Source organism: Chiloscyllium plagiosum, unplaced genomic scaffold (genome assembly GCF_037043375.1).
Source record: "Chiloscyllium plagiosum isolate Xiang-an unplaced genomic scaffold, Cpla_swu_hap1 HiC_scaffold_5, whole genome shotgun sequence".
NCBI lineage: Eukaryota > Metazoa > Chordata > Chondrichthyes > Orectolobiformes > Hemiscylliidae > Chiloscyllium > Chiloscyllium plagiosum.
In genome coordinates this window covers 91,520,959-91,539,333 of record NW_028270143.1, presented here as the reverse complement: position 1 = coordinate 91,539,333, position 18,375 = coordinate 91,520,959, and the positions used below count along the sequence as shown (strand labels likewise).

Genomic DNA, 18,375 nt, shown 5'->3' with positions numbered 1-18,375 from the left:
TAAACAAACATCTTGGCAAAAAAGAAAATTGAAATACAGGTTCTTACAGGAGAGATGTTAGAGAGAGAGAGGATCAGCCAAGGATAATTTGCTGAAACATTGAAACTCTTTCCACTGCAGCAGCTTCCACTAGGTCCCCAGCTGAAACTAACCCAAAACTAGAAAAAGAATCCTGAACTGGGAGAACTGGCCAATTCCCTTTCATTGTGCAAGTGTTTAGAAAAAACCTGAAAGCGTTTTCTGATTGTTGACTGAGGCAGCATCTGTTAGCCATTATTGAAGTAGCCAGTTCAGACATTTCAGCACCTCTGCCTTTACGAACCCTCTCTAAAACACCAAGATCAGAATAACCTTGCAGCATCATCACACCTCCCCCTCTTAAAGGAAGAGCCGTCAATATCCAAAAATGGCTTCATTTTAAAACCGCTAATTTTAAAATATTAGCACACTACAATACATATACATTACATTGACTATAACCAAGTAAATATGCACTACTACATTCTGTTTCCGTCCATGTACTCCTGCCACTGAGTGTCTTCGTTTCTCATCCAAGTATTGACGATGCATCGGCAATCATGTTTTCTCACCAGCCATATGCACAATTTTCAAATTGAAAACAATTTCCATCTAAACAGTCTGGAATTTTTTGTCCTTAAATTTCTCCATACACTTCAATGGGTATGATCAGTGTATATGTTTGTCCCAGATACATTACTGGTAACATAAACGTTCAAATGTAGTAATGCCATCACAAGCTCAAAGTCTTCTTCTCAACTGTCAAACATTTCTGCTGACAAATGTTCAATTTCCTGGCGAAATATCCGATAGGTCTTTCTATCTTCTCGTCATCTTCCTGTAAGAGCACAGCACCGACTCTCTCATCATTCGCATTGATAGCCACCTTGAATGGCTTTGCATAATTATGTGTGGCCAATACTGGGGCAGTGGTTAGCACAGCTTTCAGGCTGTCAAATGCTTTCTGACAGTCTGCCGTCTGCTGCAACTTCTTGCCTTTCTTTAGTAGTTCAGTGAGTGGAGCAGCAACACTGCTAAAATTTGGTACATATTTCCAATAAAATCCACTCAATCCCAGGAATTGTAGTACAGCTGTTTTTGTTGATGGTATAGGCAACCCCCCAATTACCTTTGTTTTTGCATTCTGTGGGCCATTTGCCCATGTCCAATAATATAGCCCAGGAAGGTGACTTGGGCTTAGGCAAATTCACTCATAGCCTGGTTTACCACCAAGCCTGCATCCCAAAGTCGATTGAACAATTCTGATAAATGTTGCAAATGTTCTTTCCATGTGTGACTAAAAATCACCAGGACATCAATATAAATTACACTGTTGGGTATTCAAGAAATGGCCTTGGTAGTTAGTCTTTGAAATGTAGCTGGCGCATTTTTCATTCCAAATGGCATGACTTTAAATTGATACAGTCCATTCGGCATTACGAAAGCTGAACTTCGCTTGGCTTTTTCAGACAAAGGTACCTGCCAGTATTCTCTGAACAAATCCTACTTAGAAAAATAAGTTGCTTGTCCCACCTGTTCAATACAGTCTCCCAAACGTAGAATCGGATACGATTCACAATTTGTAACTGCATTGACTTTGCGGTAGTCCACACATAACTATTGGGTACCATCTGGTTTTGGCGTCATTACTATGGCTGAGCTCCAGTCACTGAACTCACTTTGATTATGTTGTTTTGGAGCATGCATTCAATCTCCTTTTGAACCTGTGCCAACTTTAGACGGTTAAGCCTTTAAGGATGTTGTTTAATCAGAACAGCATTTCCTATCTCTACATCATAATTAGGTTGGTAGTTCCCGGCTTATTTCCACATATCTGTCCAAGCAATAGCAATAACACTTGTAGGCATTTTCTATTTTCCTCTAGAAGGTAACTCAATGATTTATCCCAATTTTTGGCAACTTTCTCATTGTTCAATTTAATTTGAGGAATGTCCAGTTAAGAATCCTCTGAACTTGGTTCTTCACTCTGTGTTACAACCAGTAAGACAGTCTCCCTTTGCTTTCTTTCCTTGTCAAAATTCCTCTTGAGCATTTTTACATGGCACACTCTGTGAAATTTCTTTTTGTCTGGAGTCCTTATCAAATAATTCACTTCACTCAATCTCTTTCGACTTGATAAAATCCACTAAACCTTGATTTTAAAGGTTCATCTACCAAGTGGGAGGGAACACTCCTGTCTGTTGATTGTTGTGCGGTGCCCATTCATCCATTGCTGTGGTCTTTGCTCGGTTTCCCCAATGTACCATGCCTCAGTTGGGGAACACTTCCAAGGTTGGGGAACACTTCAGCGGTTTAGGATATTTGACCTCGGACTTTCGGGTGACCGTCCTCCAAGGTGGACTTCGGGACAGGCGGCAGTGAAAAGTGGCCGAGCAGAGGCTGATAGCGAAGTTCCATACCCATAGGGAGGGCCTCAACCAGGACCTTAGGTTCATTTCACACTACAGGTGGCCACCATTGCATTACACACACACACACTCCTATACACACACACTCCTATACACACACATACATACGGACACACCTATACACAGACACATACACTTCTACAGACACACACACTCACACATGCACCCCTCACAGACTTAGACACCCTACACTCACATACACACACATATACACTCTCTCTCACACTCACAACGCCCCACCCCAGACAGACACGCACACACACACACACACACAAAAACCCATATGCACACATATACATATACGTTTGTGGGGTGAATTTGTACTTGCAGAGTTACATTGTACTTTGCTCAAAAACTGCATAAATTCATGTAAGACTCTGTTAACTCACTTTTTAGATTAGAATCAGTCTAAACATGGCACAGACAGAGAACACAGGGGGCTAACACCTTCAACATAGTATCTGGCTAACACCAATTGTTACAGTTAACCTGAGAATGTTTTGTGACTTACATATGAAAGAAGTGAAACTATCATGGTATTCGAACAGATGAAAGACTCAACAAACAATCAAGGTATTTTTCAGTCTATAATTTCAGTTACATCACACTGTAAACTCTTGCTATAAATTCTGTGTCTTACAATTGTGTCCTCCACAACCACCTGATGAAGGAGCGGCGCTCCGAAAGCTAGTGCTTCCAATTAAACCTGGTGGACTATAACCTGGTGTTGTGTGATTTTTAACAATGTCTACTTTGTCATCCATTTGCTCCTGGTTTGGCACAGACATTTGATGAAATGGCGTCTCTGATAATTCCACTTCAATTTTCTTATCTGTACTCTTCGATCTGTTCTGTTTGACCTGGTGACTCTGTGATCTTGTTACCACATAATCAAGAAAAATCCCAGGGTATACTTCCTGTAATACCTCTGATGCCTGATTTTCCAGTGGACTTTCAATCACAGTAGGCAGCACTCCTACCTGTGAACCAGTTATATCATTAGCAAGGGCAAATTGTGTTCCTGAAGCAGAGAGTTTGTCCACTTCTCTACTCTTCACTGGACACTCTAACCTCACTCTACATAATTAAGCACTTTTTGTCTCATCATGAATTCCCATTACTATCATATCTGGCAATAGTCCTTCAGAGATACATATTTCTCATCTTTCAGCATCAAAGATTGAGAGGATCCCATGTCTCTTCATAATGTAACTTCTTTACCTGCTGGTCCTGGCCTATGCGCGTAAACTTTGCCTTCACAGGTATATAGTGCAAGAAGATGTGGCACTTGCTCCTTGACCAACCTCCAACCAGGTTGTACATTCTGGTGCAGCTTTTTAGCCTCCATTGTACTTTCTGTTACCACTTCTGTTATCCTGTTTACCTACATCTATCTTCCCACTGCTTTTCCTAACCCACCAACACAATAATCGTCTGTCTACCAGCATTATATGTTTGCTCTATTTTGAGTGCCCTTATCCACCCATCAAACTCTTGATTCTTTCAAACTCAATGTATGTTTGACCAGGGACCCTCCTTAGATTCCTGAAACGCTGTCTGTAGGCTTGTGGCACAAGCTCATATGGACTTAAAATGGCTTTCTTCACCTCTTCATATGTCCCAGATACTTCCTCTGATAGTGATGCAAATACCTCACTATAGCTCTACCTACAAATCAACAAAATGCACATGGTCACTGGCCAGTTAATTTGTTTAGCCACGTTCTCAAATGAGATGAAAAAGACTTCTATATCTTTCTCATCAAATTTAGGCAATGCTTGGACGTATTTAAACAGATCAAGGCCTTTGGCTACAATGGGTTTGCTCAGCCTCACTCACTGTGGGCAGCACAGTGGCTCACAGCACCAGGATCCCAGGTTCAGTTCCAGCCTCGGGTGACTGTCTGTGTGGAGTTTGCACATTCTCCCCGTGTCTGCGTGGGTTTCCTCCTGCAGTCCAAAGATATGCAGGTCAAGTGAATTGGCCATACTAAATTGCCCATAGTGTTAGGTGCAATAGTCAGAGAGGAATGGTTCTGAGTGGGTTACTCTTCAGAGGGTCGGTGTGGACTTGTTGGGCTGAAGGGTTTTTTTTCCTCACTGTAGGGAATCTAATCTTCCTCACTAAGCTTACCTTCAGCCTTCATCTCCATCCTTTTAAGCCGACTTTCTTGTCTAAGTGCCAATTTATAAAATTCAAATTCCCTTTCTTTCACCCTTCCCTCCCTCTCCTTTTCTCTTCTCTTTTCCTTTCTTTTTATTCTGCTAAAGCAAGTCTGTCCTTTCCTTTTTGATCTGTTTGGACCTTTCATTCTTTTTCTCTTTCCTCTGCTTTTAATCATAATACGAAGTTTCATTTCTTTTTCCTGTCTTTTTCTTTTGTCTCTAACTCAAGCTGCTTCACTTTCAATTGAATTTTAGCCATCTCTAGAGATTCTGATGGCATTTCCAGCAAAGTTACAGCTATTGCTGTAATTATCCCTTCTTTTCTTATAGACGAAGGTAACTCCAACTCCAGCTTGACTGCGAGCTCCAGCAGCTTTGCCTTGAGCACCTTTTGTAAAGCTCCCAAAGGCACTTCTACCACCAGAGAGCTCTTAATGACTGAAAGAGCCATTACTACACTAAGCACTGTTTAAACCAACCAATTTCAACATACGGAACAAAAGACATTAAGATCTACCACTCGCTGCCTCTGAGTCCAACAATCCTAATCCCAAATCTGAACTATACAACAAATCCCACAAAGAGTCCCCAGTCTGTTATGAATCAGGTCAGACCTTCTCAACACATTTTAAGAAGGTAGCTCAGAACCTAAATGTTTTAGTTGTTTTAAGCAGCCGTAAAGTGAATATTCCAAGAGAGACACAGCTTGTCAAACCATTCGGTTTTAAACAAAACAATTTATTTACATGCAAACAAAAGAAAAGCAAATTTAGAATAAAATCACCTCACATTTGCCTGGATTGAACTCCATCTGCCACTTTTCCACCCAACTCTCCAATCCATCTATATCCTCCTTCTTTGACAGTCCCTTGTGCTTTCTGTTACTCCACCAATCTTTGTGTCATTTGCAAACTTGCTGATCATACCAACAGTGCTCTCTTCCAGATCATTTATGTATATCACAACCAACAGTGGCCCCAGCACTGATCCCTGTGAAGCACCCTTGGTCACCTTTCTCCTTCAACTACTACTCTCTGACTCTTGTTGCTCAACCAGTTCTTTTATCCACCTAGCTGGAACACACTGAACACCATGTGATTTCACTTTCTCTATTAGTTTACCGTGGGGAACCTTATCTAACGCCTTACTAAAGTCCTATGACATCAACGGCCCTTCCTTCATCAATCAACTTGGTCACTTCCTCAAAGAACTCTATTAAGCTGGTAAGGCACGATTGCCTCCACACAAAACCATGTTGCCTATCACTGATAAACAATTATTTTCTAAATATAAATAGATCCTCTCCCTCAGTACCTTATCCAGCAAATTCCCACCATCAGGATCACTGGCCTGTAGTTACCCAGAATATCCCTACTACCCTTCTTGTACAGGGGGACAACATGAGCAACCCTCCAATCCTCTCGCACCTCATCTGTGTTTAAGGATGCCACAAAGATATCTGTCAGGGCCCCGGCTATTTCCTCTTTCGCCTCCCTCAGCAACCTGGGATAGATCCCATCCGGCCCTGGGGATTTGTCCACCTTAATAACCTCTAGCCTACCCAACACAGTTTCCCTACTTATGTCAACATGATCCAGACTAATCAAACTTCTATCACTAATCTCAAAATTCATGTCCCTCTCCTCAGTGAACACTGGTGCAAAGTAATCATTCAGAATCTCACTCATTCTCTCAGGTTCGACACACAACCTTCTTTCATTATCCTTTAGTGGACCAATCCTTTCTCTAGTTACTTATATAAGAATAAAAGGCTTTGGGATTCTTCTTAATTCTTACTAAAGCTATTCCTTTTAGCCCGTTTAATTCCTCCTTTAAGACGGGTCCTACTATTCAGATATTCCTCCAGGGCCCATCCTGATCTTAACTGCCTAGACCTTACATACGCTTCCCTTTTCCTCTTGGCTAGTCGTATGATTTCTCCTGTCATCCATGGTTCACGAATGTCGCCTTTCCTATCCTTTGCTTTCAATGTGACATGCTTATCCTGTACAATCTTTGAAAAGCCTCCCACATATCATATATGGGCTTCCCTTCAAATAGCTGTGTCCAATACACATTTCCCAGCTCCTGCCTAATTTTAATATAATTGGCCTTGGCCCAGTTTAGTACTCTTCGCTTGGGACCATTCTCATCTTTGTCTACGACTATTCTAAAACATACAGAATTGTGATCACTGTTCCCAAAGAAATCCCCCACCGCAACTCCCACCACCTGACCTGGCTCATTCCCCAACACCAGGTCCAATATGGCCCCCTCCCTCGTCGGACTATTTACATACTGCTCTAGAAAACTCTCCTGGACGCTTCTTACAAATTCTACCCCATCCAGACCTCTGATACTAAGTGTATCCCAGTTAATGTTGGGAAAATTAAAATCTCCCATCACCACTACCCTATTGCCTCTACATCTTTCCATAATCTGTTTACCTGTTTGTTCTTCTATCTCATGCTCATTGTTGGGAGGCCTGTAATACAGCCCCAACAATGTAACTGCACCCTTCTTATTTCTCAGCTCCACCCATAATGCCTCACTCCTCAAGCCCTCCAGAGTATCCTCCCTTAGCCCAGCCGTGATATCATCCCCTCCCCCACCCTTTACTTCCCTTCCTCTCCTGTCTGAAGTGTCTATATTCTGGAACATTTAGTTGCTAATCATGCCCTTCCTTCAAACAAGTCTCTGTGATTGCAATAACGTCATACTCCCAGGAACCAATCCAAACCCTAAGTTCATCTGCCTTACCCATTATACTCCTTGCATTAAAGTAGATGCACTTCAGGCCACCAGTTCTTTTGCATTCAACTGCGCTCTGCCTACTCTTCCTCTTATTAATGCTATCATTCATGGTTCTTACAGTCTCAGTTTTCACCTCGCTGTCTACTTGTCTTCTGATTACCAGACCCATGTTTGGACAAAGGCCATAATATGGTTAGGAGTTGCGTGACCCTGACGAAACACAAACTGGTTGTCACTGAGCAGATTATTGCTGATGCAGATGCTGCTTAACAGCACTGTCAATGACACCTTCCATCACTTTATTGATGATCGAGAGTGGACTGACGGAGCAGTAATTGGACAGATTGGGTTTGTCCTGCTTTTTATGTATAGGACATACCTGGACAATTTTCCACATTGTTGTCGATGCCAGTGTTGTAACTATACTGAAATAGCTTGGCTAAGGGAGCAGAGAGTTGTGAAGCACGGGTCATCAATATTATTGCTGGAGTGTTGTCAGGGCCCATAGCCTTTGTAGAATCCAGCACTTCCAACCGTTTCTTGATATTACATGGAGTGAATCAAATTGGTTGAAGGCTGGTATCTGTAATGTTGGGGACCTCTACAGTAGACCAAGATGGATCATACACTCAACACTTCTGACTGAAAATCGCTGTGAATGCTTCAATCTTATCTTTTGCACGTATGTGTTGGCATCTTCCATCATTGAGGATGGTGTTACTTGTAGAGTCTCCTTCACCAGTGGATTGTTTAATTGTCCACCACCACTCACAACTGGATGTGACAGGACTGCAGAACTTAGGTCGAATCCATTAGTTGTGGGATCGCTTAGCTCTGTCTATTATTTGCTGCTTGTGCTGCTTGGGGTGCAAGTAGTTGAAATAACTCCACAATGGCAGGTATCCCATTGCCATGTCACCCTATACTTGTATGTGGACAGTCCTTGACACTGATCCAGCATCCTCAGAGCCAGCTGTCAGAGTGAACAGAACCTCTGACGTTACAAGTTTGTTTTTTTTTTCCTTTTTCTTTTCCTTTTAAATTTAACCCCCACACTACCACCTAAGTGCGGTAGTGCTTATTTTTTCCCCAGCACCCATGGTGTGTGTGTATGCAGGTGTGAGACACAGTGAGAGACACAAAGTGCATGAATCTTTATTCAATTTCCACCACCAGGAAGATAGGAAAACACCCGAGTGGCCAGTGACAAGCACTGCCACACTCCTGTTCTTTTTTTTACCACAGAAGCAATTAGCAGAGTCTGAGAATATCCTGTTTATTTTTTTTATGGTGTGTGTATGTATAGGTGTGAGACACAGTGAAAGACACAAAGTGCACGAATCTTTATTCAATTTCCACCACCAGGAAGATAGGAAAACACCCGGGTGCCCAGTGACAAGCAGTGCCCTTCACATCAAAGGGCAATGCACGTTACAAGTTATATCTGTCAACCAGGGCTCCCTGATTGGACCAGATAGCCCCAATAAGGGAACTCATTCTGAGGTGTACCTGGCTAACATCATCATAGTCACTACAGTAGACCTATATGGTAAATGCACCAGGTTGATATCTCATTGTCAGGTACGCCTGGTGCTGCTCTTGATGTCCCTTCTTGCACTCTCTATTGAACCAGGGTTGATCCCCTGGCTTGATGGTAATGGTTCAGTGGGGGATATGCCAGGCCACGAGGTTGCAGATTATGCTGGAGTACAATTCTGCTGCTGCTGATGGCCCACACCACCTCATGGATGCCCTGTCTTTAGTTGCTCAATCTCTTTGAAGTCTGCCCCATTTAGCATGGTGATAGTGCGACACAACATGATAGAGGTTATTCTCAACAGGAAGGCAGGACTCCATCTCTGAGAGAAAGTGAGGGCTGCAGATGCTGGAGATCAGAGCTGAAAATGTGTTGCTGGAAAAGCGCAGCAGGTCAGGCAGCATCCAAGGAACAGGAGAATCGTCATTTCGGGCATAAGCCCTTCCTCAGGAATGAGGAAAGGGTTAAAATCTTTGAGAGAAAGTGAGAGCTGCAGATGCTGGAGATCGGAGCTGAAAATGTGTTGCTGGAAAAGCGCAGCAGGTCAGGCAGCATCCAAGGAACAGGAGAATCGACATTTCGGGCATAAGCCCTTCCTCAGGAATGAGGAAAGGGTTAAAATCTTTGAGAGAAAGTGAGAGCTGCAGATGCTGGAGATCAGAGCTGAAAATGTGTTGCTGGAAAAGCGCAGCAGGTCAGGCAGCATCCAAGGAACAGGAGAATCGATTCTCCTGTTCTTTGGATGCTGCCTGACCTGCTGCGCTTTTCCAGCAACACATTTTCAGCAGGACTCCATCTCCACAAGATCTGTGATGTGGTAACTCTTACCGATACTGTAATGGACAGATGCATCTGCAGGCCTGCAGATTGGTAAGGATGAGGTTAAGCATGTTTTCCCCTATTGTTGGGTCCATCACCACCTGCTGCAGACCCAATCTGGCAGCAATGTCATTTAGAATCCCACCAGCTCGAGCAGTCCTGCTGCTGAGCCATTCTTGATGGTAGACCTTGAAATCCCTCACCCAGATTACATTTTGTGCCCTTGCCATCCTCAGTACTTTCTCCAAGTGTTTTCAACATGGAGGCATACTGATTCATCAGCCGAGGGAGGACAGTGCATGGTAATCAGCACGAGGTTTCCTTGCCAATGTGAAGCCATGAGTCATCATGGGGTCAGTAGTTAATGTTGAGAACTCCTAGGGCAGCTCCCTCCTAACTGGATACCACTGTGGCACCAGCTCTGCTGGATCTGTATTGTCAGTGGGGCAGGACATGTCCAGGGATGGGGATGATGGTGTCTGGGATATTGTCTGTCATGTATGATTTGATGAGTATGACTATATCAGGCTGTTGCATGACTGGTCCATGACACAGCTCTCTCAATTTTGGCACTAGCCCCCTCTCCCCCCACAAATGTTAGTAAGGAGGACTTTGCAGGGTCAACAGGGCTGCTTCTGCTGTTGTATATTCAGATGTCTAAGTCAATTCTAGGTGGTCTGTCCAGTTCCATTCCTTTGGGATTTTGTTGCAATTGATACAACTGAATGGCTTGCTTGGCCATTTCAGAGGGGGCAATTGAGAGTCAACCACATTGCTGTGGGTCTGAAGTCACATGTAGGCTAGACAAGGTGATAATGGCAGATTTCCTTCCTTGAAGGGTATGAGTGGACCAGATGGATTTTTCTGACAATTGACAAAGGACAATGGTTTCATGGTCATCATCTTAATTCCATTTTTTTTCCATTAATTGAATTTAAATTAAAGTGAATTGAATTTAAAGTGGGATTTGAACCCAAGTCCCAAGAACATTAGCTGAGTTTTTGGATTCATAGTCTTGTGATAATACTACTAAGCCATTACCTCTCCCCAAGCTTCACATATTCAATTTAGGTCACCTCTGAGGAAACAACCCATGTGAGAACATGTCAGTGGTTTCATCACGTTGCATGCTCTTGGTTCTATAGAATTTAAGATTTTGCAGAAATCAGGACCTAAAAGAAATGTAAATACTGTCACATACATTAATTAGCACACAAATGCCACCAGTGTAAAAGGCAAAAACAAAGATCAAAAGCAGTCCAAATGTGTTCACATTTTGTATTACAGTGCCTGTCATATGGATATTCTCGTATTCTCATAACAATTGATGACAAGGAATTAATTTTAATTTTCATTCCAGGAGAACCTGATTGAAAACTGTCAACCCATTATTGAACCCACCTGATTATAAAGCACCATAGAAAGCATTCTGTCTGGATGTAACATGGCTTGCTACGGCAACTGCTCTGCCCAGGTCCATAAGAAACAACAGAAAGTTGTGAACACAGCCCAGACCATCACGCAGGCCAACCTCTCATTCGTTGACTCTATCCACACTTCTCTTTGCCATGGAAAGGCAGCCAACATTATCGAAGACCCCTCCCATCCTGGTTATAACCCCTTCCAATCTCTTCCATCAGGCAGAAGATAAAAAGCTTAAACACAAATACTAACAGGTTCAAGAATAGCTTATTATTAGACAGCTGAATTAACCTCTCAAATTTCAAATCTAATGCTTTGTATACCTCCTGTGCAGCCATAACTTTGCATGCCTCATTCTGTATAATTACCGTATGATCTGTGTATCCTTGTATGTTATGTACTGTACTTTGCCTGTATTACACACAAAACTAAACTTTTCATTTACTTAGGTACATGTGACGACGATAAATCAAATAAAATGAAAACAATGTAAAAATAAACTTTTTATTGTTCCAACAGGATAATTGAATCTCTAGATGGTGTTCGATTGTTGTGGTCTTTACTCAAAAAGCCAAATCCAGATATTCAAGCAAGTGCAGCTTGGGCGCTCTGTCCTTGTATTGAAAATGCCAAGGTGAGTTTATTGCTGATTATAAATGTTTCAAGGCAAATTTTTCCATAAAACGTCACAAGAAAAGTTAATACCACTATAAAATTAAACAAATCAGATCATTGAAAATTACTAAGACTTCTAAATTAAGTAGTAGGATGAACATTGCACTTAAGCTGTGACATAAAATAGCAATAGTGAAATGATCACATTATACATGTAGACTGTCAAAGTTGTAAATTCCCAGCAATGTGTTTCAAATTCCAGTTTATGACAGGGATAGATAAGATATATTGATGTGAAATAACATTTGTCATGACCAAGGATGGAGAAGTGCACTGTTTCTCTCTAGTCCCACGACTCTATGAATCACAACAGAAATTGAATTGTTTTGCCCAGTTCCCAATATGGCCATGTTTTTAAAGGAAAATTGCATGTTTTAAAAAAAAGTAATCTGTCACTAAGCTTTGTGTAAACAACTGTTTGAACAAAAAGTAATTAATGTGGTTGCACATAAATTGGAGCAGAAGGGTTTTGGGTATAGGCATAGTTGAGTGGCAACAAGAAGTTGATTGGTCTATGGATTCCTGATGAAGGGTTTATGCTCGAAACATCGATTCTCCTGATCCTCGGCTGATGCCTGACCTGCTGTGCTTTTCCAGTACCATAATCTCGACTATGGAGCAATGGCCAATTATTAATGTCAAAAGGTATCTGCCCACGACCATGTGATTTGTCCTCAGGTAACTATGCAGGTTGGGTCTGGATGCAGATTGGAAGGTGTTTTGATCTCCAGTATCACTGGAGCTCTTTCTGTTCTTTGCAGTTAAACCCCATTTCAACCTGAAGAAAATCAGTTAATCTTTCCTTCACCAGTTGTGCACTGTGACTTTTAACTGCTAATTCAGGGACCTTTTATCAGTGAACCAGCAACCTTATATCTCTTCTAAACCTGTGGAAACATCCAGAGAAAGACAACTGAAGAATAATGGACTGACCAGCACAAGAATGACAAGGATCATCTCAGCAACCCATGAATAGAAACCACTAAACTGCCATCCAGCTTTCCCTCATCCATGACCTGTTTTACTCCATCTGTTTGTCAGTCTGGTGGTGTGTTTTTATGGGGATTAGAGATTTAATTTAGAGTTATTAGCAATTTATAACTAAGACTTTAAATATAATTATAAATTGGTTTATTATTTTCTTATTTTAAAATCAAAAAAATGTTGTGATGTCTCCAGGAATAGGAGGTCTTTATTTTCAGTGTGTTACTCCAGTGAGTCATGACAAAATGTATTAGCCAGTTTTCTTAAATAAACACAAATTATTACATAACTATAAGACAAAACTTATTCCATATAATACAAGTTAATGCATGCAGTTTGTAAGATGACGATATCTTTCTAAGTTCCTCTTGTTTACCTTTGTAAACAACTTAAAAAACAGAAACATTCAGACAGACACAAAATAAAAGAAAAACAAAATGAGTTTCTCCTGACTGGGAAACACATTGGAGAAAAACAAATTTTGGCCAATAAGCCTTAATTCTTAAAGGTGAAAAGGATAAGGATTGAGATGTTGACATGGCTGAAAAGTGTGGCACTAGAAAAACACAGCAGGTCAGGCAGCATCCAAGGAGCAGAAGAGTCAACATTCAGGAATGATGAAGGGCTTATGCCTGAAGCGTTGACTCTCCTGTTCCTTGGATGCTGCCTGATCTGTTGTGCTTTTCTAGTGCCACACTTTTTGACTGACTCTCCAGCATCTGCAGTCCTCACTTTCTCCATGTTGACATAGCTATTGGTTTCATGTTCTGATGTACAAGGACAGATGTCATTAAACACATACACTTGCTGATACAGTTCTTTGTAGATGTAATCATAACAACAGAAGAAATAGGAGCAGGAGTAGACCATCCAGGCCTTCAAGCCTACACTGCCATTCAATAAGATCATAGCAAACCTTCAGCAGCACTTACACCTCTTTTCTTGCCAGTTCTTCATAGCCCTGAACGCCCCAATACAAAACAACCTCAATTATCTGAATGGGATGGGCGGGGAGTATTTTGTTCAGATAACTGAATGCTCAGATAACTGATCTGATCGTAAACAAAGGAAGCCATATTGTGACCTTGAGATCTAGTTCGGATAATCCGAAATTTAGATAATTGATGTTCAGATAATCGAGGTTGTTCAGTATTTCAAAAATCTATTCAACTACTCTTAAATATTTTCAATGATCTAGCATATACAACTTTCAGAAGCAGTGAATTCTAGAATTTCACTGCCCCTTGAAAGAAGAAATTCCTTTGCATCGCATTTTTAAACAATCGTCCCTTTATTATTTAATGATGTCCCCTAGTTTTAGGTTTCCACACTTGTGGAAATATCTTCACAACATGTAACCTGGCAAATCAATCTAATGATTAAAGGCAAAATCTGTTTATCTGTTCTTGAGAGGTCAGATCCTTTATCCCCAGAATCAGCCTACTTGGGTCACTTTTGAACTGCCTCCATTACCAGCATATTCTTTCTTAAAAATGGGGGCTAAAAGTGTACACTTTACTCAGGTGCAGTCATACCAATACCCTGTACAATTGCAACCAAAACCATCCCTGTTATTAAACTCCAATCTTGTAGCAATAACCGCCAAAATTCCATTTACCTTCTTAATTGTTTCTTGATTCCCTGCTAGTGTTTCATGCACGTGAATACCCAGGTTCCTCTCCACTGCACTTTTTGGAGTCTTTTTTGGAGTCTGTCTCCATTTAAATAGTAGCCTGCTTTTTGATTTTTTTTTCCTACTAAAGTGTATGACCTTACACTTACCTATGTTAAACTTCAACTGCCTAGTATTTGGCCGCTCCTACAGGTTCTTTATGCCCTTATAATAACATACCCTCCCACTTAATTTCATTTTACTGGCAAATTTAAATATATTACGCTCTACCCCTTTCTCCAAGTCAATTATATATACAGTAAAGAATTGAGAGCTGAAAATGTGTTGCTGGAAAAGCGCAGCAGGTCAGGCAGCATCCAAAGAAACCCTGGAATTGATCCTTGTGGCATTCCACTAGTTATATCTGTCCAACCTGAAAAAGACTGTTCATTCTGACTTTCTGTTTTCTATGTGTTGGCCAATTCTGACTCCATGCTAATGCATTACCCCATTACTGTAAGCTCCTATCATGTACAACAACCATTTATGTGGCATCTTATCAAATGCCTTATGAAAATCCAAATACATTATATTGACTGGTACCTTTTTGTCAACTCTACTTGTTATGTTCTCAAAGAACTTTGGGAAATCTGTTGAACATCTCCCTCCTTCTTGAACAGGGATGCAATTTAAATAGTTTTACGATCCAGAACACAATAAGCTCTGGATTATGTCAACAAATGCTTTCACTACCTCCCCTGCCACTTCTTTTAAATTTGGGTGTTGGCCATCACCTCCTAGTGACTTGCATGCCTTTTCTCCTGTTAGTTTGTGAATACTTCATCCTCATGATAGAAACTGTTACAAGATCTAACTTCCCATTAGCACCGTGCTTGTCTGTTGTCTTTAGGATGTTTATTGTGCCCTCAACCATGAAAGCTAATACAAAATGCTGTTTTATCTGCCGTTTCCCTGTTTTACATTATTAATTTCCCAGCTACACCCTCCAAGGGTCCCATGTATACATTAGCTGCACTATTTTTTATTTACCCATAGGGACTTTTTGCTGTTTTTATATTTCTTGCCAATTTACTATCATAAATCAATTTTCTCACTCTATTACCCGATGTACTCATGTAAAAGTTGATCTCATGTAAAAGTCAACCCCTTATTTTTGGCCAAAAAATCTTATATTTTCCATATATCTCATGTAAAAGTCAACCCTACTATATAACATTATAAACCTCTTACAAAGGAAACTGCATAGAACATTACAGCATAATACAGGCTCTTTAGCCCTGATGTTGTGCCAACCTATGGAACCAATCTGAAGCCCATCTAACCTACACTATTCCATTCTCGCCCATATGCCTATCCAATGACCATTTAAATGCCCTTAAAACTGGCGATTCTACTACTGTTGCAAGCAGTCCATTCCACGCCCCTACTACTCTCTGAGTAAAGAAACTACCTCTGATATCTGACCTATATCTACCTCCCCTCAATTTAAAGCTATGCCCCCTCATGCTAGCCATTGCCATCTGAGTAACAAGGCTCTCACTGTCCACCCTATCTAACCCTCAGATTATCTTATATGTCTCAATTAAGTCACCTCTCAACTTTCTTCGCAAAAACAGCCTCAAGTCCTTCGGCCTTTTCTCATAAGACCTTCCATCCATTACCAGGCAATATCCTAGTAACTCTCCTCTGAACCCTTTCCAAAGCTTCCAGATATTTCCTATAATGCGGTGACCAGAACTGTACACATGCTCCAAATGTGGCCACACCAGAGTTTTTTACAGCAGCAACATGATCTCATGGTTCAGAAACTCAATCCCTCTACCTATAAAAGCTAACACAGCGTATGCCTTCTTAACAACCCTATCAACTTGGTGGCAACTTTCAAGGATCTATGTACCTGGACACTGAGATCTCTCTGCTCATCCACACTACCAAGAATCTTACCATTAGCCCAGTACTGTGCATTCCTGTTACTCCTTCCAAAGTGAACCACTCACACTTCTCTACATTAAACTCCATTTTCCACCTCTCAGCCCAGCTCTGCAGCTTCTCTATGTCTCTCTGTAATCTACAGCATTCTTCATCACTCACCACAACTCTACCGATCTTAGAGTCATCTGCAAATTTACTAACCCAGTTCTCATTTTCCTATTAATCCACTTAAACAAAATCGCAGTCATTCATTCATACCAGTAACTCTACTCATTGCTCTTTGTTTCATACATTGCTTCTCTGTTCATTCATTCATTCATCCATTCATTCATAATTCTACTTAGCCCACTTGGTTTACTACAACATGCTTAAAATCATTCATTCATTCAGACCAGTACTATGTCTATTGGTACTTATCGCACTTTGTTCACTAGTTAAAAAGTTAATCATTTTAATTGTGCCATTACGTCTGAATAAAAGTGAGCTATATTAGCTCCATATATGTTTAATTCTTTGACAAATTTGTTAATATTGCTGAGGTTCATAACATATGAGACTAAATGGGAGGGAAATGGAAGAATTTGGCGGGAAAGTTCAAGATGCTTACACATTCAGAATTTAACAAATGTTAAATGATTTCAATGAATCTTTGACATGTTAAATTTTCGTACTGGAATGTATAAATAACATTTACTACCAGTAAATAATTCTTGTTTCTCTTGTTCTTATTCGGTAATTACTTTTACTGTAATTCATTGGGTTTTTCTTTTTTACCTAGGATTAGTTGTGCGAACAAATCGATTTCTGCTAATAATATGGTATTTTGAACTGCAGCATGAACTTCAGCCCCTCAAAACTAATGCCCATGTATTAGTCGACCCTATAAATTGAACCTTTAAAAATAGTCTTAAAAATTTGACTTTTACATGAGTATATATGGTAGCTTTTTAAATCAACCATTGCAAGTTCCTAACTAAATCACAATCTTTTGGGCTACCACACATTTTCACCATTTTGTACGCCTTAGTTTTTGTGTGGATACTCTTACTGACTGGCTTGATTAACCAAAGGAAGTTCATCTTGCTTATAAAGTTCTTTACGATCAGAATAATGTTTTTTTCTGAGTTTTATGAAACATCTGCTTAATAGTCTACCATTTTCCATCTACTGATCTTCCCTTCAGTCTATTTTCCCACCTCAATTTAGACAATTCTTTTTTCATATATCTGTAAATGCCCTCAGTCAAATTGAGGGCACTGCTTTGAGATTACTCAAACTGAATTTGACGTGACTTTAGTTTCCAAATTGACAGGTCCCAATGGATCACGTGGTGCTTCACAGTAGATTGGGTTTCCAGTTATGGTACTGTTCATGTTTATGTGCTATCCATGGGAGTTTCTCCAATCTATAGGAACCCCCACAGGTCCCCCATGAATAACAATAATTTGGTGAATGCAGGGGCATCTTATATGAATATTTGTCGATTTCTCATCTGTTTCATTTCTTTCCAAATGGAGAAATTTCTTCAAACTATAAATGCAACATCTCTCCCCTGCTCCTTGGATGCTGCTGTTGTGCTTTTCCAGCACCACGCTCTTGACTCTGATCTCCAGCACCACCTTCTCCAATGTATTTGTAACAAATGTTATGAAAAGTTCTTCTTCTTCTGAGGTATCGTGCTATATGAGAAAAAATGTTCCCTCATAGTCCTCTATTCATGGTTATAGGTTATGCAAGTTAGAATTAGATTGGGTGCCAAGAGTTTTTTTTCTCGTGAACTTTATAGAACTGCAGAACAAGTTGGCTCCTTGGGAAGTTTACTGTGTAATCTCAAATGAGTTGCTGGCTTAGATAGAAAAGCAACAGGGCCTGACCAACTTATCCTGCGTACTGAAGGAAAGAATGGAGGTCTTGCATAATTCTGAAGGAAATTTCAGGTTATTTATTTAAAACAGTTTTAAAGTCAAATTTGGGAAACTATGAGTCTACAATCTAGGAAATCCAATG

The 18,375-nt window shown here is 40.6% G+C and overlaps 1 protein-coding gene across 2 annotated transcripts in view; it reads left to right on the top strand.

The window, feature by feature from the left end:
• Positions 1 to 18,375, top strand: part of odad2 (outer dynein arm docking complex subunit 2) — a 384,917-nt gene that overhangs the window by 273,154 nt on the left and 93,388 nt on the right. For both annotated transcript variants that reach the window (XM_043690488.2, XM_043690489.2), the window contains exon 17: positions 11,664 to 11,778. In XM_043690488.2, the coding sequence (XP_043546423.2) occupies positions 11,664 to 11,778 (115 nt within the window). The remainder of the gene's footprint in view (positions 1 to 11,663; positions 11,779 to 18,375) is intronic.